The sequence below is a fragment of the Zea mays genome, chromosome 3 (genome assembly GCF_902167145.1).
Source record: "Zea mays cultivar B73 chromosome 3, Zm-B73-REFERENCE-NAM-5.0, whole genome shotgun sequence".
NCBI classification, from domain to species: Eukaryota; Viridiplantae; Streptophyta; class Magnoliopsida; order Poales; family Poaceae; genus Zea; species Zea mays.
Window position 1 is genome coordinate 170,533,559 of NC_050098.1, and position 23,863 is coordinate 170,557,421.

Below are 23,863 nucleotides of genomic sequence, written 5' to 3' on the forward strand. Positions count from 1 at the left end.
ATATAAAGTCTTCTTGTAAATCAAATATTTATGTAATAAAATACTTTAATGAAGAGGTTGTCACGTAGTACACAATTATAAGTCGCATGAATACTTTTCTTTTTGACGTAAAGTTATCATTATCAAACATGAATTGAGAAGTTATCAAATTTTTTGTGCAATCTATCATTGTCGGATCGTGTGCGGAACTGACACTTATACTACCACTACTGATTCAAGTCACGGGACGATAGTGATAACTATGTATCACTAGTGTTTGGTGCTTAGAACCAGCAGCGATAGAAATTGATAGTGATGACCTAAATATCATTGACGATTGATCTTATGTTCTTAAGTAACCGGTATAGTGAATATCAGTTTTGTTGTAGTGAGCTAAGGCTAGTCGGATAGTGTGAAAGGGCCTAGATGGTTAGAGAAGGGATGAAAAGCCTATAAAATTGTTATATAAAAACTACAGATACAACTATAGTAGAGGTATGTGAATATGCGGAAGCGAATGTTTGTCTTAGTTTTGTTCTAGGTTGTTTCTTAGTCAAACTAAAAGCTTGTGAAATATACATATGAAGAAAACACACTACAAAATAAATATGAGAAATAATATTAATACTAATTATACAAAGAGTTGATGAACTAGTATGAACCAATTAAAAATATAACTACAAGAATAGTTTATAGTGTAAGCCATGTGTGATAAGAGATGACACAACATTTATCTAAGAGGTCTAGTTGGTTATGAACAACCTACATTCTGGTTATGGCGAGTATAAACTAGATGATTCATATGCTAATTGGTGTAATAAGGCAAGCCCATAAAGGACATCATGAGAATCACACTAATGAGACACTTCAACAAACCACAATATCACTAGAGTTAGTCTTTTGCAAATCTCCTACGTGGATGACCATTATGGCACTTTACAATTGATGATCAGACCCAACAACAATCACCAAAGCCTGCCAACGATTTTCTCCTGCATCTAAGACGTTTAGGTGGTGATAACCACCAAGAGTAAAAAGACACATGGCTCAAGATGATCACTACTACTACTAGATGCAATAACTCAATACAAATCATTAGATACCACTCTAAATCTCACTTTAAATGAATCACTATCACTAAAAGTAAATGAGAGGTGTTTTTTCTAGGCTTACTAGTGTGTATGTCAAGGTGGAAAGGCTCCATACTCACCCAAACAAGACAATCACTATTCAAAAGGTTTAAAGAGACAACCGATCATTCGACTTTTATCATGTAGATTTTTCAGCATTTTGTTGGACCACCATCGTACTATATCGCTAGGGTCTGACGATCTAGTGTACCATGTGTACTAGTTGTTTGAATGTTACTATTAGCACTCAACAATTATATCAGTGTATGGTCCGACTCCACCTATCTAAGTGTCAGACCAAAAATCTTAAGAGTATGATGTCCTCCGTGAGACGACCATAGAGCAACCGGTGGCATTTGGCTAGTCCACTCATCCACTATGTCGGACACCTTTGTTTGTTAGGGTCCGACGCCCATTCTAAGCATCTCTCAGCACTATTTCTTTCAACTTTTACACATATACTAACTCCGACATGTCGCAAACGTTAGTGTTTATGAGTTAACCTTTAATCAATTATATCTATGGTGGAACTTTACAACTAATTCACTAGGTGTAATGCATATATGCATGTGATTATTTTATCTAATAACACTTAAGTAACATTATTGATCCGATCACACACTCCATTACATATTAACCGATAAAATAAAATGTCTTAACTTATACATTTTCTATTTCTATATTGAATATTTGTTCATATTTAGAATCATCACTATCCTTATTATGGTTCCCCGTCTCACTCAATATTTGGACGTGGACTTAAGCTTATCTTGTTTACAATATTTAAAGTAAATATTAATTTACTAGTTGTAATAAGTCGGCCTTGGTTGCACAAGTTTGTCTAGATACGAACCTTAATTTATTTTTTCGTAGAGCAATTACGGGAATTAAATTAGTGGAGTGGCAAAACTTGCTATATTTGCTAAATTCGGCTAGTTTAAACTCATCTAGAGACAAATTTGTTTGGGACGGGCATAAGAATGAAATTTCTCAGTCCAATCCATGTACCATTTATCGATGTACAATCCTAGCAACAATCGGAATAAGATGATTTGAAAACTTAAGATCCCCTTGAAAATAAAAGTCTTTTGTGGAATTTAGGTCGAGGAGCGATCCTCACAAAAGATAATTTAGCCAGAAGACGATGGAAAGGTAGCTTGACTTGTTGCTTTTGCAACCGAAATGAGAGTATACAACACCTTTTTATTACTATATTGCCAAAAATATTTGGAGAATAATTTACTTTGTTCTAAAAATAGAAATTTATGTTAAGATTAATCATATTATCGGGTCTTGGGTAAGTAATAGTGATCTCGGATACAAATAATTACTTCTTACTAGAACATCAGCTTTATTTTGGTCTATTTGGCTTACTCGAAATGAGATGGCTTTTAATCACAAACCAATACCATCAATTGTGCAGGTCATTTTCAGAGGTACTCATTGGTTCAGGTTATGGAGACTTCTACAGAAGAAGGAAACACATTAACAAATTTTCGATGTGTGTCAAGCCTTTGAAGTGGTGGCGATAGAAGTCTTTGCAAATCATGGATGACGATCAAATGCAAGACTTGAGTGTGGCTAGTGTTATCCATAGTCACGATATTTAGTTCCATCAAGTTAGCTTCATTATATATTAAGCACATATTCATTGAGTTAATAATTGACATGTAATGGTTGTACGCATTTGATGCAAAAGCCGGAACTCTTTGTTTCCATAATTAAAAAAATAATTTAGTAGTTGTATTAATTAACAACTTTTATATAGATAGCTTTTCACTCAATTAGTAAAATTATACATAAAATTAATACATAGAGCTTTCACAATGCTTATCTAGTAATGCCTCGGTGACCACCAGGTAGGTGCCCGCGCGCCCTATTAGGCGCGCACTGATCGATCGCAATCCATTAAGGATTCTCTCTTGGCGACAACATGGTGGTGAGCACTGATCGGTCGCGATCCATCGATGGTTCTCGTGGCGACAACATGGTGAGCTGACGAGCCGATAGCCCCCGCGCAACTGTGGTGTCTCCTAGGCCACGCGGATAGATAGATGGATGGATATCGTCCTTGCCAGCCTCGCAGCGGCTGCGACTGCGACAGTGGCCACGACGTGATCATGGCCTCTGTTAGGTTACACGAAAGAAAAAAAAGCTCTCCAAACAGCAAAGCATCGAGTAAGATGAGCGTCGGGTCGTAATCATCTTGTAAGCCGCTATTTGAGGATGAAGGTTTCGCTGGTTTTTCTTTTGCATTGAAGTGTTTTTCACGTAAATCATTTGTGGTGCTTCGTTTCTAACGGAGTAACGGTAATAAAGGCGAGCAGCACCTGCTGGCACTGCCTTTGCCTGCTTTCTTCGAGCAATTATCAGGCGCGCTTTGATCCAGGACACCAACGCTACGACGCGGCGAGTCTTTTCCACGTAGAGTCTTGCACGGCCTGTCGGACGTTCTTGTTGTGGAGACAGCAATGGCATGGCAGTGGAGCCTATCCTCTCTCTATCTTTTGATTTATTATTATTATTATTATTATTATTATTATTATTATTATTATTATTATTATTATTATTATTATTGTTGTTGTTGTTGTTGTTGTTGTTGTTGTTGTTGTTGTTGTTGTTGTTGTTGTTGTTGTTGTTGTTGTTGTTGTTGTTGTTGTTGTTGTTTTCACTAGCTTCCATCTGCTCAAAGTAAGAAATGCAGGTTAGGTAGGGGCTTTTGCACCAACACCACCGGCATGGTGCTTGTTTGCTTAATCATCGCAAAAGTGACAAAAAGGCTCGCTTTGTGCCTAACTGTTAATTAGCAGTAACCCATGAAGTTTTAGGATCTCCAGTATGTGTCGATCTTTTTCTAGTGCTGAACAGAAGCAATTCGTGTCCTCTGTATTTTACTGCTACTCACTCAGCTGGGCATGCATTATTTTAATACTTCGTTGCTGCGATTTGGGCAGCGATGATATATATATATAGTCACTAGCCCACTTGCCGCTGCAAGGATTTAGTGGAATTGTACATTAAAAAAAACCCCGGAGGCCAATCTGCTGCAAAAGGCAACGAGCAAGCTGGAGAAAGGAATTATCAGAAACATTATCCCGAGAGCTAGCCAGTGCTTGCTGTTTGCAAAGGCAGGGTTTTTTTTTTCTTCTTCTTCCAAAACAACATAAGTGCGGCAAGACAAGCGCCATTGACTGCTCATTTCTTGGGCATGCAATGCAGTCGTCGGCAGTCCTGGCTGCTTGCCCCAATTATACTTGACCTTTAGATCGCAGGAAGTAAAGCCCTACAAGCACTAAAGGAGCCAGCTGATGGCTTAGACCAATCTGGCAAGTTCTGGAGCAGGATGGATATATACGTATTTCTTTACATCTTCTTCCTTGTTCCTTCAGGGTTACACTACACACACCAGACTGCGACTCACACAGTTGCCTACCCTACCACCAGGGCTCAAAGCGTTGCATAATTTAAACAATCATTTCAGCGCCACTTCAAAAGGCAGGGAGTGCAGCCCATGTGAAAGTGAAGGCACCAGCAAGTATTCCCTACTAAAATGCAGCTATTGGCTGTGGGAAAATGCCTTTCAGATAAGACACGCGCACACACACACACAAAATTTCCCCCATAGCCCTAGAAATGCTTTACAGAATGCTAGCAAAGGCACACACACACAAAATTTCCCCCATAGCCCTAGAAATGCTTTACAGAATGCTAGCAAAGGCACACACAACACAAAATTTACCCCTAGCCGCCCCTAGAATGAACTGCTTTGCAGAATGCTAGTGAAGGCTTTCAAGGGCACTGTAATTGGGGTGTGTGTTGGTATTCTGCTGCCTTTTCCTATAGTTCCCCCCACACAGGCATGAGAACTGTTCCCCTGTCATGAGAACTCTCGTTCGGCATATCTGAACAGAAACCTTCAATGATTAAGCTCCTCATTGGCCTCACGCCTTGTGGCCTCGCTTTGCGCATCTACTGCTGACAGACGACAGACAATTCAGCGTAGCATCGAGTTTTTGGAGTGGTAGTGTTCCAATCAGGGGCCTTTTGAGTCACTACTCTAGCAAAGTATAGTCACTACCAGCACACAAAACACACCCCGCGTGAAATTCGGTCTGTTGAGCTGCTCCTGAGGCCGACCAAACACTTGCTGCTTCTTTATCTGATCTAAGCTACTAGTGTCTTTCAGTTACAGGCACACTTCACTGGCCTGTGGCAGGGTCAAGGTCAACTCTGCCGCCGGTAAGCTCACAAAGACCGGCGTCGCCAACCAGCAGATAGATCTCCGCTTCGGAAAAAAAAATAGATGGGTCATCTACCTGCCGCAGCAAAAGCAGGCATCAAGCTAGTGCACCATCCGTCTGTTTGGTTCCCTGTGTATGCGTGTGCATGGCCCATGGGATGCAGAATAACTCGGGCCCGTGTTGTTTGGTTACCTGGACGGAGATTTGAGCCAGGCCCGGTGAGTGCAAGACACCGGCCTCGGCCAGGCCCGGCACATACGGCCATTTTCCGCGTCGCTCGGGATCCAGGCTGCGCTCGTTCACCGCACTCGCCCCTCCTCGCATCCGCTCGCGCAGCGGAGACCGGAGGGCGGACGAACCCCCGCGTGCTAGGGTTTGCCGAGCTCTCGCGTCTCCTCTCCCCCTCGAGCTCTCCGTCGAGGTCCCCCTCCCCCCCGCGAGCAAGGCTCCACTCGTTCCTGTCCTCGCGAGCTCGCGCTAGGGTTTCTCTCCTGGAGCTCGCGCAGCCGACGCCTCGCCTGGAGCTCGCACAGCCGCCTCGCCTCGCCTGGAGCTCCCGTAGCCGCCGCTGTTGAGGTCAGACTCTGCCTTCTCCTCTCACCCTCCAGCTCTCCCTCTCCCGTCTCCTCTCCCCGGTCCTCTCCCCGCTCCAAACACTGGGCCGGTCGATCGTCTGCCGCACCCCCTTGCGGTCACGGGTCTCGTCTTCTCTGTCTCTCGCGCACGGATCTCACTCTCCGACGCTAGGTGCACTTGCTCCTGGTACTACCAGGTAACGATGTCTGGCATCTCCCTTGCCCTCCTCCTGGCCAAAAGATCTTCGTTTGATTTATGCGGCACTATTGGTAATGAGGTTTGATTTCGTTAGATCTGAGAATGTTTTGAGTACTATTGGTAGTTCTTGGTTGTGTAGATCATGGTTTTGTGATATTTATGTTGTACTATGCCATGTTTTCTTAGATCTAGTATAGCTTCATGTTCATGTTCTTATCTGGTATAGCTTGATGTTCTTATCGTTGCTTGCTTCACGTTTTCTTAGATATGGTTAAGCCTAGCCTGCATTAATCAGACATTTCCCCATAAAAGATGTTGCTTGCTTCACGTTTTATTATGCAATGTTGTCTTTGTTAGATCTGGATATCTGGTATAACTTAAAAGTGCAAGATGTGCAAGATGTGGGTCTGAATTAAGACATAATTAACTTTGTTGATCTGGTATACTTTATCTGGTCTCGCAGCTTTACTTGTGTCATAGATCTGGTATTTATGCGCTAAGATTCTTGTGTATTCTGTTACTTTGTTCTAAACTATTCTTTGTAAATTGTTCTCATAATTAACTTTGTTTTATGTGTATAGCTTCATGTTGATCTGGTATACTTTATTTGGTCTCGCAGCTTTACTTGTGTCCTAAACTGCTCTCATATTCAGTTACTTTTATAATTTGTTTCCTCTGTTCTTTGTAAACTGCTCTCATATTCTGTTACTTTTATAATTTGTTTCCTCTGTTCTTTGTAAACTGCTCTCATATTCTGTTACTTTTATAATTTGTTTCCTCTGTTCTTTGTAAACTGCTCTCATATTCTGTTACTTTTATAATTTGTTTCCTCTGTTCTTTGTAAACTGCTCTCATTTTCTGTTACTTTGTTCTAAACTGTTCATTGTACTGCTCTCATATTCTGTTACTTTGTTCTAAATTGTTCTTTGTAAACTGCTCTCATATTCTGTTACTTTGTTCTAAACTGTTCTTTGTAAACTGCTCTCATATTCTGAGCTGTCGATCAATGGTATGTGATGCTTATGCCTCTGGGTGGCACATCTTTTGTATGTTGCAGCCGTGGCTCATGTAACAATATGTTTTCATATATTTGCAACTAGGACATCAATTATATTTTCTGAGCTATAGATCAATGTTCTATGATGCTTATGCCTCTGGGTGGCACATCTCTTGTATGTTGCAGCCGTGGCTCATGTAACAATATGTTTTCATATATTTGCAACTAGCACAGTACATGTGAGCGAACTTAGAACTCTAATCTCCTTTTCTATTTTATTACTCTAGCAATGGATCCTACTATTGCACGTCGGCGGCTAATTGCAAAGGCCGTGGTACTTGTAGCAGTTATGTCAGCCTGGTTGGATGCATGGTTGAGGTACCGACTGCATGCTAGGAGGTCTATCACTTATGGCCCAATGCACCAAAGAGACCAAGAGAGACAAAACAACCTGAGATTTATTTATGAATCCACTGATGTTGAGTGTGTTGACTTACTTAGGATGAGAAGAGCCCCTTTTATGCAGTTGTGTGACCTTTTTCGCACTAGGCAACTATTGAGAGATAGTATTCATAGCTCAGTAGAGGAGCAGGTTGCCATGTTTTTACATGTGGTAGGTCATAACCAAAGGTTTAGAGTTGTACACATGACCTTTCGAAGGTCTATTGAGACCATCAGCAGATACTTCAGGGAAGTATTGTATGCTGTTGGTGAACTAAGAAATGAAATGATCTTGCCACCTTCAACTGCTACACCAACCAAAATTAGAGATAGCCACAGATGGTACCCCTATTTCAAGGTCAGCCATCCAAACACACCACTACTAATCCCTTCCTTTTCATGTGTAGGGTTTGTAGTAACAAATGTTTGCCCTAATGTGTAGGACTGTATTGGTGCCATTGATGGCACTCATGTGCTAGCAAGAGTTCCTAGAAATCAGAGAGCTGCCTTCCTTGGCAGGAAACACACCACAACACAGAACATCTTAGCTGCTGTAGACTTTGATCTAAGGTTTACATATGTTCTTGCTGGCTGGGAGGGATCAGCACATGATGCCCTTATCCTTGCTGGTGCCCTTGAGAGAGAAGATGGTCTAAAAGTGCCCCAAGGTAAAAAATTAGTATTGGTCTACACAATACACACTTCCCTTGGTATTCCCTAATATATGATCTATGATGTTAGGTAAATTTTACCTTGTGGATGCTGGTTATGCTGTCAGGCCTGGGTTTTTACCCCCTTACTGTGCCACACGGTACCACTTGAGTGAATATGGGGGGAGGAATCCACAGAACCCAAAAGAGCTCTTCAACCTTAGACATTCATCACTAAGGGTGACAATAGAGAGGGCCTTCGGTGCTTTGAAGAACAGATTCAAAATATTATACAACAAACCTTTCCATCCATACAAGACACAAGTAAAGCTAGTTCTAGCCTGTTGTATCCTCCACAACTGGATTCTTCGTCATGGGAATGATGAACATATTCCACTAGAAGACACATGGGCTGCAAATCAAGTTCATGAGGGAGCTCCCCTTGACCTTGTCATGGACAATGCTGCCTGGTCTGCTACCAGGGACAATTGGGCTCAACAGATGTGGCAAAATAGGGGATAGTGGTCATTATGTACTGTGCTAAGTTGCTCATAGATGATGAACATTGTCACTTTCTATAAGATCTAGTTCCATGCTGAGAACATTGTCTATTAGCAATGATGATTACTACTTTCCTACTTTACTATTTCTACTTTCCTATGCTGAGAACATTGTCTATGATCACTACTATTTCTACTTCTACTTTCCTATGCTGAGAATATCTATCTGTCTTCCCCCCTAATCTTTTACTTGTTCCAGCTATGGCTGACATGGTGTCTGGGGTTGGTAGCCAGGGGGCTAGGCCTGCTCTTAGGTGGAGTGCAGCAATGTCTGGGTTTGTTCTACGCCGTTTTGTTGACTTGATAGGTACTGGGGTTAGGACTGACAAGGGTTTTAAGGAAATCCACCTTAACTCTGTTGCTAAAAATGTCTCTGAGTTCTGTGGCCAAGAAGTAACAGGCCAGCAAGTGTACAATCACCTTCGTAAGTGGAGGTCTAGGTGGGTCAAAGTTTGCAAACTAAAGGACATTAGTGGCGCTCTTTGGGATGAGGATACCTTTGTCATAAGCTTAGAAGAGGGTCATTATGCTGCTTACATCAAGGTTAGGACCAACACCTTCCATTTCTCTAATTTGGTCTAACTTGAAATTGCTAACTTGAGTTGCTAACTCAATAGGATCACCCAAAAGATGCTGATTACCTCAATAGGCCCATAGAGAACTATATGGCTATGCAAATCATTTTTGGAAGTGGGGTTGCCACTGGTAGGTTTGCAATGGGTTCAAATGAGCCTTTGGGCAAGCCAAGTGACATTGTTGACATCTTAGATGATGGCATTGAAGTGACCTCAGAGTTTGTTGATGCTTCCAATCTAACTGGCAAGGGAAAGACTGTTGATAAGGGTACCCCTGGTGACTCCATTGATACCAAGCCTATGTCCAACTTAGGGAAGAGGAAGAGGTACATGACTGATGAAGATGTTGCTGTGTTCAATGGGATGAAAGAGGCTGTATCTGATGTTGCTGCTGCTGTCCGTGAAAGCATCCATGCTGAAGCAGCACCTGGGATCTACAATGCTGTAATCAACTGTCCTGGGTTCTCTAGGGAGGCTCTCATGTATGCCCTAAACCACATGATGGAGCACAAGGCCACCTCCCTGGTGTTCCTGGACATGACTCCTGATGATCGTGACCTATGGCTCAAGACTTTCCTAGCCAAGCACTACCACAACTGATCTAATCTGTCTATCCTATTCCTATATAATGCTTAAGAACAGATATGCTACACTTGCTCGGATCTGTATGTCCTTTTATGCTGTTTAAGAACAAATAATGATGTTTCTATCTGTTTAAGAACAGATATGCTTAAGAACAGATATGCTACATTTTCATAGAATAATGATGTTTCCCTGAGTTCTATGGATTAACTTGAGTTCTATGGATTTCCTTATTTGAGAACAGATATGCTACACTTGAATAGAACAATGATGTTTTTCTGAGTTAGATTAACCTGAGTTCTATGCATTTCCTTATTTGAGAAGAGATATGCTACACTTGTATAGAACAATGATGTTTCTTGAGTTCTATGCATTTCCCTGTTGGCTTGTTTATTGGTCTATTTGTAGACCTGTTTGCTGGCCTGTTTGCTGGTTAAGAAATGATATCTATTGATGATTAAGAACTGATATTATACTCTTGTTCTTACAATAATTGACGAGTTTTGGTATGTGCCTATGATGCTAACCTTGTATGCAAAAAAAGTGGTCAATGAAAGCTGAGGCTAATCTTGTTTGATAATTATACTCTTGTTCTTACAATAATCTGTTCTAGCTGTTAGTAGTTTCATAGTAGCTGTTAGTAGCTGTTAGTAGCTGTTAGTAGTTGTTAGTAGCTGTTAGTAGCTGTTAGTAGCTTGATAAGCTGATAATTTGGTTAAAGGACATTAGTAGCTTCATAGTATCTTGATAATCTGATAATCTGTTCAGCTGTTAGTAGCTTCATAGTAGTTGTTAGTAGTTGTTAGTAGCTTCATAGTAGCTGTTAGTAGCTGTTAGTAGCTTCATAGTAGTTCTTAGTAGCTGTTAGTAGCTTGATAAGCTGATAATTTGGTTAAAGGACATTAGTAGCTTGTTTAGATGCATCTGATGGGCCATGCAAAAATAAAATGAGTGTAGCTTCATAGTCCATCGGTTAGTAGCTTGATAATCTGATAATCTGTTCTAGCTGTTAGTAGCTTCATAGTAGTTGTTAGTAGCTGTTAGTAGCTTCATAGTAGCTGTTAGTAGTTGTTAGTAGCTTGATTTGTATGCTGTATAAATCTGATTGCTCAAACTCTCCATACGTGTAAAAACCTCAATAGTTGCCAGTAGATGTTACTAGCATGATTTTTCATGCTGTCAGTAGCCTATGATTTTTCATAGTAGCTGTTAGTAGTTGTTAGTAGATGAGGTTTTTCATGCTGTCAGTAGATGCGTAATTGTCAGTTTAATCATGTCGAATTTTTGTGTAAATCCCAGCTCATGTAATTTTTGTGTAATTCCCAGCTCATGTAATTTTTATGTAATTTCCAGCTCATGTTTGGCCTTTGTGTAACAGTTACACAGCTCCTCTCTGATCTTGTGTAACGGTTTTGTCTTTGGCAAGCCAAACAGGAGCTGTGTCTGTGCAACTTATAAATACGTTAAACCAAACATAGGTCATGTTGATCCTAGCTAATTGGGACCAAACAACCAAACACGTATTGCAATTGTTGGTTGCATCAGCCTGTACAGGTCATGCTCAACCTGCATCTAGACTTCAACCGAGCTCTACTCATCCTAACAACCAAACAGGCGGCATATGTACCTCTCAATGCAATGCAAGGACATCCATCTCCGTTGGATCAATTAATCTTACGGGGCGTTTGGATCCCTTCATTTTAAAGGAATTGGAATTCACTCAATAAAGTAACTTATTTAGTTTGGAATTTGGTATTCCACCACTTTCCAAAGTTCAGATATAAGGTTATCTCGAATTCATAGGGTGGAGGATAGAAAATGATTTTATGCATGATTAGAATTTGTTTCTAATCTGTAACTTACATGACACTCTTCGTTCTACTCCTCTATAATAAAAATGTAGCACATAAATATCTAGGACATCTTGCTAATAATAGTATGCAAATATATTTTGTATAAAAGTGAATTAGCTTAATTGATATATGCCTAAATTACTATTATTAGAATGGAATTCAATTCCAGTGATCCAAACGGGGCGTTATTTTAATCACCGAAAATGACCGGCGGCATGCAGCAGCACTAATCAGCCGCCCATCGTCTGAATCCCCCACCGTGCAAGCATGAGATGAGAACACGACGAGATAGAGACGAATCTGGCAGGAGGCGAGCCCATTGGCCAGGAAGCAAAGGCAAGGCGTTGTAGGGCCGCGGCGCTGCGTGGCCTCACCGTCCGCCCCACTAATTCCAGCGCCCATAGGCCGGCCTCGCCCCCACCCCCACCCCACTCCGCCGTGCGGGGGGGCTTAAAAGCCCTCAGGCTTTTCGGCAGCACACTCATCATCAGACGACGCCCAAGTACGTACAACCATCTGATCGCATTATTGACGCCCGAGCCCGAGCCCCACTTCGGGTCCGGGGACGTACGAAGCGGTCTTCTGATTCGCTCCTCCTCTCCCAGCTACGACGTACTACCTACGAGCGAGCCCGGGACGGACGAAGCGAACGAAACCAACCAAGGAAAGAACATTCCCATGCCCACTCGCTCACATATTTTACGAGCCCGGTGCGGGCTTTCCACGTTGGGCGCGCACCGGCACCGGGCTAGCTAGCTTTCCAGTCCTTGATAGCTCGTGCTGCCCGGCCCGGCCTCGGGTCCCCCACCCACCCACCCACCGGCCACCGGGCCTGCTGCCAGTGCCAGCCGCAAGCGAAGCGAGCGCCCTCCTCTCGCTCGCCGGCGCCGGCGCGGCACGTGTGCGGAGGGGCATCACCGCCCTGTCTCTTGTGCATTGGCTGGCCCGGCCCGGCCGCCTTTTTTGTGCGGCGCGCGGCCGGGCATCTGGCTCTGCCGTCGTAAAAGCCGCGCGGCCTGCCTCCTCCCGTAGTATGGCCCCCGCAACGCAAGCTCCAAGCTGCTACCGCTTGTACTGTACGTGCTACGTGGTGCAAGGGCGCGAGATTCGTTCGCTGGTACTGGTAGGAGGAGCACGTATATACGCACCAGCGGCCGACCGTGCCGGTGCTCAGCTAGTCAGCTCAGCGCGAGAGTGCCACCACTCCCTTCGCCTCTCCGGCCGGCCGGACGGCTGGCGGCGGAACTGAACGGCGACGGCGACGGCCACGTCGCGTCCTGTGTCCGCGCCGCGCGCGCCTGTGAGAGACCACGCAGGTTCCGGATTCCTGCGCGCCTCAGCGCGCGCGACAGCCACCGCCACCAGCTGTCTCCGACGGGTACGGCTCCACGTAGGGCGCCGGCGCGGAATAATTAATCTATCTCGCGCTCGCGCCACCAAAAAGGTTCCTCGGCCGGTGCCAGAGTGACAGCCGGGGCGGCATCGACCGGGCGATGCGTGCCGCCCCTCTTCCGCTGCCTGCTGCTGGCCATGAACGATGTGTGCAATGCAACGGCGCCGGGGTAGACGCTACACGCTAGTACGGAGTACTTGTTCGTCCGATGTGAGCGGGCGCGGCTTTCCCAGGTCAGGTCACCAATATTGCAGGTGTGATTCGAGGCGCGCGTGGCGGTACCGGTGGGGGTATAGCCACGGTCCGACCGCACAGGTTTCTCTTGTCGGGCAAAATTCTCGTCTCGCCTGACAAGACTGCCAGATACCGCACCAGGGCTAGGGGTGCATGATGGACATCAGGACATGGACGCATAATAGAGGATTCGAGGGGAAAGGAAACATGAACTACAGACGGAATAATAGCACCTGTTTGTTGCTCAAACGTGCGTGCTTCGACATGAAATATCTATTTATATAATGCAATAATTTCTCTAATGCAATAATTTCTCTGATGCAATAATTTCTCTGTATTGTTATTTTTCTCGTACACCTCGCCCTACATTATACATGTCGTCGAGCTTATATTATGATTGTTTTGACTCCACATTCACACCCACATAACGAATAGAATACAAATGTTGTGACTTACATGACACATCGATGCTAGCCCACACATCATGGTGACTGCTGATATGGTGGCGCATGTCGTTGTCGGGGTGAGCCGGCGGGAGGAGGTGGTTTGCCGCTTGAGTGAGGATCCGCCGGTAGCACTTGTTGTCAGGAGTGTCAGGTAGATCGTTCACCATATTTGCTAGCATACCCTCAGGTAGATCGTTCACCATATTTGCTAGCATACCCCTTACGTGACTTGGGGTTTGCGTGGTCTGGGCGAACTCGGGTTGCAAGTCGCAAGGGAGGAGTTGATGCTCATGAGGGGTCCATGCGTTATGCTAGGCTGCCTCGCATTCACGCTCCTGGGCGAGGCGGTGGTTCCGACATTGAGAGTTCCTTTGTAAATGAAAACCCTGCTCATCGGGAGTCTTCCCCACCTCAAACATCCCATCCCTGGAAACAGATCGGGTTGGATCTCATTCCCCGGTGACATGGCGACGTTGGATGTTGCGGTGGCGATTCCGGCGGCGGCGCACCTCTCGCTGCGAGGGCTCCTTCCCTTTTACCAATGGCTCGTCATCGAAGATTATGTCGACCTCCATCGTCATGTTGATGCAAAGTACATCAGGGTAGTAGAGCTGAAATATTGGTGTCGCGGGCGTGACAGCCGCTCCCTGGGGCCTGGTGATCGCGATTGCCACCCCTCCGACCCTAGGAGCGACTGGGACCTTAGTCCCACCTTTTTTCCGGTTGATCCAGGTCCACATCTGCATCGGTGATGTGGATAATGGGGTCTGTCGTGTTGGGACCATCGCAACGGTCGAACGTGACAAAGGTGTTGGGAGGACCACGCGCTTCGTCGTCATAGAGGCAGCCCGACGGGGCGCGCGGTTGAGTTAGGGCCCATGGATACGAGAACACGTCAGCGAGGGTTGAGCCATGATCACCTAGGGTTTGACCACGACCGTCACCGAGGATGTCTCAGGTCTCGGCGAGGGTCCTTTCTTCATGAGGTCGGTGGTGCGAGATCCTAGGGCGCTCTTCCCTGTGTCCAACACAAGATGCAGGGCGCCCCTTTGGTCGATGATGCAGGAGAGGTATCTAAAATGGAAAACCTCTCTTGCGATGAAATTGAAGACGATGTTGAAAATGACATCCATGGAGTTGTCAGGAATCGATGTCGCACCCCCTACCTAGCACGCCAGTTGTCGGTGTTTGGTACCGACGGCGCACTACGGGGCATACCATGTAGTGCTTTTGAGAGGACGCTAGCGTCAATCATAACTCGATGGTTCATGTGAGGCACGACAAAAAACGACGAATTATACAGGTTTGGGCCACCGCGAGGCGTAATACCCTACATCATGTGAGTTTTTGGAGGTTGTATTGCTCTGGATTTGAGGGTTTACAAGAGATTTCTAAAGATGGGAGATGAAGGTGGACTAGCAATCTAGCGGGGTCTAACCTTTTTCGTAGGGGCTCTCCCTCAGCCTTATATAGCCAATTGAGGTTATCTTCCTTGTATAGATCGGAGCGTTCATGCGAGTATTTCTCACTCCCTGCTACAATCCCACTGGAACCTTCGGTGTCACATTGGTTCTCCTCACAAAACTCGCGCCCACCTTGCATGTGTAGGCCGAGTCATGCGTCATTTAGTTGTCCTTATTGCTCATGTGTGGAAGTTTAAGGCGACTTCAGTTACCTCCTGTCAAGGCCCACGATGCATCCCATGGATGTCCCATTAGGGGCCTTTCACGCGGCCCATGAAGCGAGTCTGTGTCCTGATGACCCAGGGAATATCCATCACCCACAATATGTGCATTATTCACTCTACTTTATTGGGTGGAAATAAAAAATCTTAGTAAAATGTAGTTCCAGTTCTTAAACTTGTCTCGTATCAATCTGGTCCATTTAAGTATGCCTCTTAAGGGCTTAATCATTGTTCTAGTTCATATTACATCCTAACGGGTAAATAGACTATCGAGTCAACTTGGTGAACGCTACTCTCGGTCTCGTCTTTCGGCCCTGCCATTTCCTGTTTCCTAACCAAAATGCATCCGCGACCTGACGTCAACGATTCACAACATAGGTAGAACGAAGCAGAGCTGGCATGGCGGTTGCGCTGTCGCACCCATTCATCTACATTGACGCGGTGGATCTCCACTCGCTGCTCACTTTTACGTCCTTGATCCCACTCCACTATGTGGGCCTTCGTTGCTCCTCTTTATCTTGCTCTCTGCTAACCTCACGCATCGCCGCCACGTGCCAATGCTATCCTCGTGGCGAGCTCATTGCCCACCCGCCTTTGTCCACCATCATCGCCTTGGGCCCTTGCCCGAACTCTACGGTTACCTCCTCTACCTCCATGACCCCTTCCCACACCTCCTTGACCATCGAATAGCTACATTGCCTCACCGAAGCCACCAGTAGCCTTCCCACCCTTGGTGCGCATGCAATGCCCCCTTAATCACACCATCTCTACCTCAGAGAACCCGACTATGAGCCTCCCTATGCACCCTCGAACTCCCTGGACAGCCCTAGATGTTGCCGTCCATTGTGGTGGTTGTACGATGTCGCCAAACCTTGACTTCATCGCGCATCTGTCGCCACGTCGCTTCTATGATGTGGGTGTCCAAGGGTGTGATTGAAAAGGAAATGGCCTTAATCATTTTCTCTAATTGATTTTGGTGATTGATGACCATCACAATCTTATGGACTAACTAGTTTGCCTAGTCTTCGATTTACAGGTTCATAAGTTCAACAAATCAGATTCTAAGTCAGAAACAGCTCAAAACCAACCAAATAGGGCTAAAACTTGTAATAGATGAACTATGTTTAGTTATATACTTTGGATAAGTTCTAAATACCCGTAGAAACCTAATTGATACATCTATGTATGTTGGATAGCTCAGTTTCAACAATTTACACTTTTGGAGCTAGTTTGAGCAAAAACATGAGTTTGAGTTGGAGAGTATAAAAAGTCGAAGATCCGTGACTTAGACTAGTTGAAAAGTCACTACATATGTTTATCTAAGTCATAGGAACATCCTCAAGGCTAGTAAAAAAGGTTTGAAGAAGTTTTGGGCAAAGAGGAAAGAGTTAGGCTATTGGCCGTGGAACCAGACTGGTCTGGTGGCTATCTAGACTGAGTATGCAGGGAGCATGTAAAACATTTTTGGGCTGGTGCACCAGTGGCATACCGGACCGTCTGATAGCAAGCAACGGTCAACTAACAAGCTTCGGCGGCAACATGCAAGACTAGTCTTACATGGTTCGATGGTGCACTAGATCGACACTGTAGGGCATACGATGCACCACTCAATAGAGAAAAAAATTGTAGCTTTTCTCAAACGACTCTTTTGGTTGTTTGGGGCTATAAATACCCCCAACCAGCACATTGAAGCACAAGAACCACTCCAACCTACTACACATTAAGTGCAACATCTCCAAGCTTCCAAAGCCAATCTCATGTCGTATTAGATCGATCTGAGTTTGAGAGCCTTAGCGACTTACACATTTGAGTATTGTGAGGTCTTTTGATCTTGACTTGAGTTTTCATTCTCACTCCTCCCCATTCTTATTGTTGTAAAGCAAGGTAAGAGACTCGGATTCTTTGTGTGGAGGTCCTTGCAGGACTTGGTGTCCCTAAGATAATGAAGAAAACTCATCTGGTATCTATGACCGTGTGAGAGAGGGAAAGGGTTGAAATAGACCTGTCCTTTGTGGACACCTCAACGAGGACGTACGTTCTTTAGAGCGGAACTTCGAAAAACAAATTGTCATGTTCTTTGTGTTGATCATTACATTACAATTTGGTTTTCCCCCTCCCCTCTCTCTTGTTCTCTTGCTTGTGACCATTTTGAGTTGGCTCCCAAAGTAATCCACAATCAATTGAGAAACTCTAAGCAAGAACTCTTTCATGTACTCCGATTGGTATTATAATCGTTCTAACTCTAACCTAGGGGTGATGTTTTGTGTTTAAGTTTGTAAATTTTAGGTTTTGCCTATTCACCCCCTCGACTTTCAGTGATGTTGAACCACCGGAACCTGGTGTCTAGCCTATACTCCTCCATGTTCACCATTGACCAGTGGTCACCTTGGGTCCTATGGCCTTCTTCCACATCTACACATCATCGACATCTACTGCGACGTGCTGCGGCACAAGGGGGAAATGGTGGTTGATAGTCGCCTAAAGGGTGGCTAAATAGACAACACCTAAAATTTCAATACTTAAACAAAACTTAATTCCAATTAAGAGTTAGAACGAGAGAGAATCCTACCGAGGGAAAAGAGTTCTCTTTCACCTGTTGCTTTTATAAGTGCTAAATAAGATTAGAGAGGAACACAAGTGAGTTAGAATGAGATCGGGGCAAGAGAACTTAGAAGGATAAATAGAGGGACAAATTGCAATAGAAGTAACGACGACAAGAAGCACATGATTTGTTTACTAAGGTTCGGCTTCAAAGTACCTACATCCCGTTGAGGTGTCCCTCGGGACTAGGTCTCGCTCAAACTTGTCAAGTGATCCACCAAACAACTTGAGCCCTTAGATTTCCTGCTTCCGAGATGCAAGGCACTACACATAATCAAAGCCTCTTGCTAGTGATTACAATTAAGAACACAACGAATCAAGTGCAAAAACACAACCCAAAAGCACAACACAACACCGCAAACTCATATCTCAAGAGCACACTATCTTCTCTTCTCTCTAGAAGACTATTGAAAGGGAATTAGGCTTACACCTAGTTCCTAAATAATTTTGGTGGTTGAATTGCCCAACACAAATCTTTGGACTAACTAGTTTGCTCTAGTGTATAAGTTATACAGGTGTCAAAGGTTCACACTTAGCCAATAAAAAGATCAAATTTTGGATTCAACAAAGGAGCAAAGGGGCAACCGAAGGCACCCCTGGTCTGGCGCACCGGACTGTCCGGTATGCCACCGGACATGTCCGGTGCACCAGGGGGACTCAGACTCAAACTCGCCACCTTCGGGAATTTCCAGAGGCACTCGCGCTATAATTCACCGGACTGTCCGGTGTACACCGGACAGTGTCCGGTGCGCCATGGAAAAGCGGTCTCAGGAACTCGCCAGCTTCGGGAAACTCCGACGGATAGTCCGCTATAATTCACCGGACTGTCCGGTGTGCACCGGACTGTCCGGTGCGACTCCAGTGCAACGGCTATCTCCGCGCCAACGGCTCTCTGCCGCGCATTTAATGCGCGCTCTGCACGCGCAGAAGTCAGGCGCGCCCATACTGGCACACCGGACAGCAAACAGTACCTGTCCGGTGTGCACCGGACACCCAGGCGGGCCCACAAGTCAGAAGCTCCAACGGTCAGAATCCAACGGCAATGATGACGTGGCAGGGGGCACCGGACTGTCCGGTGTGCACCGGACTGTCCGGTGCGCCATCGAGCAGACAGCCTCCCAACGGCCACTTTTGGTGGTTGGGGCTATAAATACCCCAACCACCCCACCATTCATTGCATCCAAGTTCTCTACTTCCCAACTACTACAAGAGCTCTAGCATTCAACTCTAGACACACCAAAGAGATCAAATCCTCTCCAAATTCCACACAACGCCATAGTGACTAGAGAGAGTGATTTGCTTGTGTTCTTTTGAGCTCTTGCGCTTGGATTGCTTTCTTCTTTCTTGATTCTTTCTTGTGATCAAACACTCACTTGTAATTGAGGCAAGAGACACCAATTGTGTGGTAGTCCTTGCGGGAAGTTTGATTCCCAAGTGATTTGAGAAGAGAAGCTCACTCGGTCCGAAGGACCGTTTGAGAGAGGGAAGGGTTGAAAGAGACCCGGCCTTTGTGGCCTCCTCAACGGGGAGTAGGTTTGAGAAAACCGAACCTCGGTAAAACAAATCCGCGTGTCTCACCTCTTTATTCGCTTGCGATTTGTTTTGCACCCTCTCTCGCGGACTCAATTATATTTCTAACGCTAACCTGGCTTGTAGTTGTGATTATTTTTGAGAATTTCAGTTTCGCCCTATTCACCCCCCCTCTAGGCGACTTTCAATTGGTATCGGAGCCCGGTGCTTCATTAGAGCCTAACCGCTCGAAGTGATGTCGGGAAATCACGCCAAGAAGGAGATGGAGACCGGCGAAAAGCCCACTACAAGCCACGGGAGCACTTCATCGGAAGAGTCCCGCACCAAGAGGAAGGAGAAGAAGAAGGACTCTTCCAAACGGAAGGAGAAAAAGTCTTCCTCTTCTCACCACAAAGAGAAGAAGGAAAAATCTTCTTCCCACAAGCCGCATCGGAAAAGCGACAAGCACAAGAGGATGAGGAAAGTGGTCTACTACGAGACCGACACTTCATCAACATCGACCTCCGATGCGCCCTCCGTCACTTCTAAGCGCCAAGAGCGCAAGAAGTATAGTAAGATCCCCCTACACTACCCTCGCATTTCCAAACATACACCTTTACTTTCCGTCCCATTAGGCAAACCACCAACTTTTGATGGTGAAGATTACGCTAGGTGGAGCGATTTAATGTGATTTCATCTAACCTCGCTCCACAAAGGTATATGGGATGTTGTTGAGTTTGGTGCACAGGTACCGTTGGTAGGGGATGAGAACTATGATGAGGATGAGGTGGCCCAAATCGAGCACTTCAACTCTCAAGCAACAACAATACTCCTCGCCTCTCTAAGTAGAGAGGAGTATAACAAAGTACAAGGGTTGAAGAGCGCCAAGGAGATTTGGGATGTGCTCAAAACCGCGCACGAAGGAGACGAGCTCACTAAGATCACCAAGCGGGAAACGATCGAGGGGGAGCTCGGTCGGTTCCGGCTTCGCAAAGGGGAGGAGCCACAACACATGTACAACCGGCTCAAGACCTTGGTGAATCAAGTGCGCAACCTCGGGAGCGTAAAGTGGGATGACCACGAGATGGTTAAGGTTATTCTAAGATCTCTTATTTTCCTTAACCCTACTCAAGTTCAATTGATCCGTGGTAATCCTAGATATACTAAAATGACCCCCGAGGAAGTTATCGGGAATTTTGTGAGTTTTGAGTGCATGATCGAAGGCTCGAGGAAGATCAACGAGCTTGATGATGCCACCACATCCGAAGCTCAACCCGTTGCATTCAAGGCAACGGAGGAGAAGAAGGAGGAGTCTACACCAAGTCGACAACCAATAGACGCCTCCAAGCTCGACAATGAGGAAATGGCGCTCGTCATCAAGAGCTTCCGCCAAATCCTCAAGCAAAGGAGGGGGAAGGATTACAAGTCCCACTCCAAGAAGGTTTGCTACAAGTGTGGTAAGCCCGGTCATTTTATTGCTAAATGTCCTATATCTAGTGACAGTGACCGAGGTAACGACAAGAAGGGGAGGCGAAAGGAGAAGAAGAGGTACTACAAGAAGAAGGGCGGTGATGCCCATGTTTGTCGGGAGTGGGACTCCGACGAAAGCTCAAGCGACTCCTCCGACGACAAGGACGCCGCCAACATCGCCGTTACCAAGGGACTCCTCTTCCCAAACGTCGGCCACAAGTGCCTCATGGCAAAGGACAGCAAAAAGAAGAAGGTTAAATCCAACTCCTCCACTAAATATGAGTCTTCCAGTGATGATAATGCTAGTTGTGAGGAAGATAATTTGCGTACTCTTTTTGCCAACCTTAACATGGAACAAAAGGAGAAATTAAATGAACTAATTAGTGCCATCCATGAGAAGGATGATCTCTTGGACTCCCAAGAGGACTTCCTAATCAAGGAAAATAAAAAACATGTTAAGGTTAAAAATGCTTACGCTCTACAAGTTGAAAAATGTGAAAAATTGTCTAGTGAGCTAAGCACTTGCCGTGAGATGATTGACAACCTTAGAAATGAAAATGCTAGTTTAAATGCTAAGGTTGATTCTCATGTTTGTAATGTTTTAATTCCCAATCCTAGAGATAATAATGATGATTTGCTTGCTAAGATTGAAGAATTAAACATTTCTCTTGCTAGCCTTAGATTAGAGAATGAAAATTTGATTGCTAAGGCTAAAGATTTTGATGTTTGCAAAGTTACAATTGCCGATCTTAGAGATAAAAATGATATACTTCGTGCTAAGATTGTTGAACTTAATTCTTGCAAACCATCTACATCTACCATTGAGCATGTCACTATTTGTACTAGATGTAGAAATATTGATATTGATGCTATTCATGATCATATGGCTTTAATTAAACAACAAAATGATCATATAGCAAAACTAGATGCTAAAATTGCCGAGCACAACTTAGAAAATGAGAAATTTAAATTTGCTCGTAGCATGCTTTATAATGGGAGACGCCCTGGCATTAAGGATGGCATTGGCTACCAAAGGGGAGACAATGTCAAACTTAGTGCCCCTCCTAAAAGATTGTCAAATTTTGTTAAGGGCAAGGCTCCCATGCCTCAGGATAACGAGGGTTACATTTTGTACCCTGCCGGTTATCCCGAGAGCAAAATTAGGAGAATTCACTCTAGGAAGTCTCACTCTGGCCCTAATCATGCTTTTATGTATAAGGGTGAGACATCTAGCTCTAGGCAACCAACCCATGCTAAGTTGCCTAAGAAGAAAACTCCTAATGCATCAAATGATCATGCTATTTCATTTAGAACTTTTGATGCTTCATATGTGCTTACTAACAAATCCGGCAAGGTAGTTGCCAAGTTTGTTGGGGGCAAACACAAGGGCTCTAAGACTTGTGTTTGGGTACCCAAAGTTCTTGTGTCTAATGCCAAAGGACCCAAAACCGTTTGGGTACCTAAAGTCAAGAACTAAAATTGTTTTGTAGGTTTATGCATCTGGGGGCTCAAGTTGGATACTCGACAGCGGGTGCACAAACCACATGACAGGGGAGAAGAAGATGTTCTCCTCATATGAGAAAAACCAAGATCTCCAAAGAGCGATCACATTCGGGGATGGAAATCAAGGTTTGGTCAAAGGACTGGGTAAAATTGCTATATCACCTGACCATTCCATTTCCAATGTTTTTCTTGTTGATTCATTAGATTACAATTTGCTTTCCGTTTCTCAATTATGCCAAATGGGCTACAACTGTCTATTTACTGATGTAGGTGTTACTGTCTTTAGAAGAAGTGATGATTCAATAGCATTTAAGGGAGTGTTAGAGGGTCAGCTATACTTGGTAGATTTTGATAGAGCTGAACTCGACACTTGCTTGGTTGCTAAGACTAACTTGGGTTGGCTCTGGCACCGCCGACTAGCCCATGTTGGAATGAAGAATCTTCATAAGCTTCTAAAGGGGGAACACATTTTAGGGCTAACCAATGTTCATTTTGAGAAAGACAGGATTTGTAGCGCCTGCCAAGCCGGGAAGCAAGTTGGCACTCATCATCCGCACAAGAACATCATGACTAGTGACAGGCCACTGGAGCTCCTACATATGGATCTATTCGGCCCGATTGCTTACATAAGCATCGGCGGGAGTAAGTATTGTCTTGTAATAGTGGATGATCATTCTCGCTTCACTTGGGTATTCTTTTTACAGGAAAAATCTCAAACCCAAGAGACCTTAAAAGGATTCTTGAGACGGGCTCAAAATGAGTTTGGCTTAAGGATCAAGAAAATAAGAAGCGACAACGGGACGGAGTTCAAGAACTCTCAAATCGAAGGCTTCCTTGAGGAGGAGGGCATCAAGCATGAGTTCTCCTCTCCCTACACGCCACAACAAAATGGTGTAGTGGAGAGGAAGAATCGAACTCTATTGGACATGGCAAGAACCATGCTTGATGAGTACAAGACACCGGACCGGGTTTGGGCCGAAGCGGTCAACACCGCCTGCTACGCCATCAACCGGTTATATCTTCACCGAATCCTCAAGAAGACATCATATGAACTCCTAACCGGTAAAAAGCCCAACATTTCGTACTTTAGAGTTTTTGGTAGCAAATGCTTTATTCTTGTTAAAAGAGGTAGAAAATCTAAATTTGCTCCTAAAACTGTAGAAGGCTTTTTGCTTGGTTATGACTCAAACACAAGGGCATATAGGGTCTTTAACAAGTCCACTGGACTAGTTGAAGTCTCA

General features: G+C 44.8%; 1 protein-coding gene across 1 annotated transcript; it reads left to right on the forward strand.

Annotated features, from left to right (window-relative positions):
* The first annotated feature begins 8,973 nt into the window (after nucleotides 1-8,973).
* Nucleotides 8,974-9,947, forward strand: LOC109945141 (uncharacterized). The gene is made up of 2 exons (XM_020550956.1): nucleotides 8,974-9,315; nucleotides 9,390-9,947. Exons 1-2 carry the CDS (start codon nucleotides 8,974-8,976, stop codon nucleotides 9,945-9,947), a joined length of 900 nt encoding a protein of 299 aa, XP_020406545.1.
* Nucleotides 9,948-23,863: the final 13,916 nt, after the last annotated feature.

Bases quoted from the DNA above. Each gene is read 5' to 3' on its own strand.
- LOC109945141 (XM_020550956.1), top strand. From the start codon at position 8,974: ATGGCTGACATGGTGTCTGGGGTTGGTAGCCAGGGGGCTAGGCCTGCT. The intron at 9,316-9,389 runs GTTAGGACCAAC...CTAACTCAATAG, and splicing joins ATTATGCTGCTTACATCAAG to GATCACCCAAAAGATGCTGA.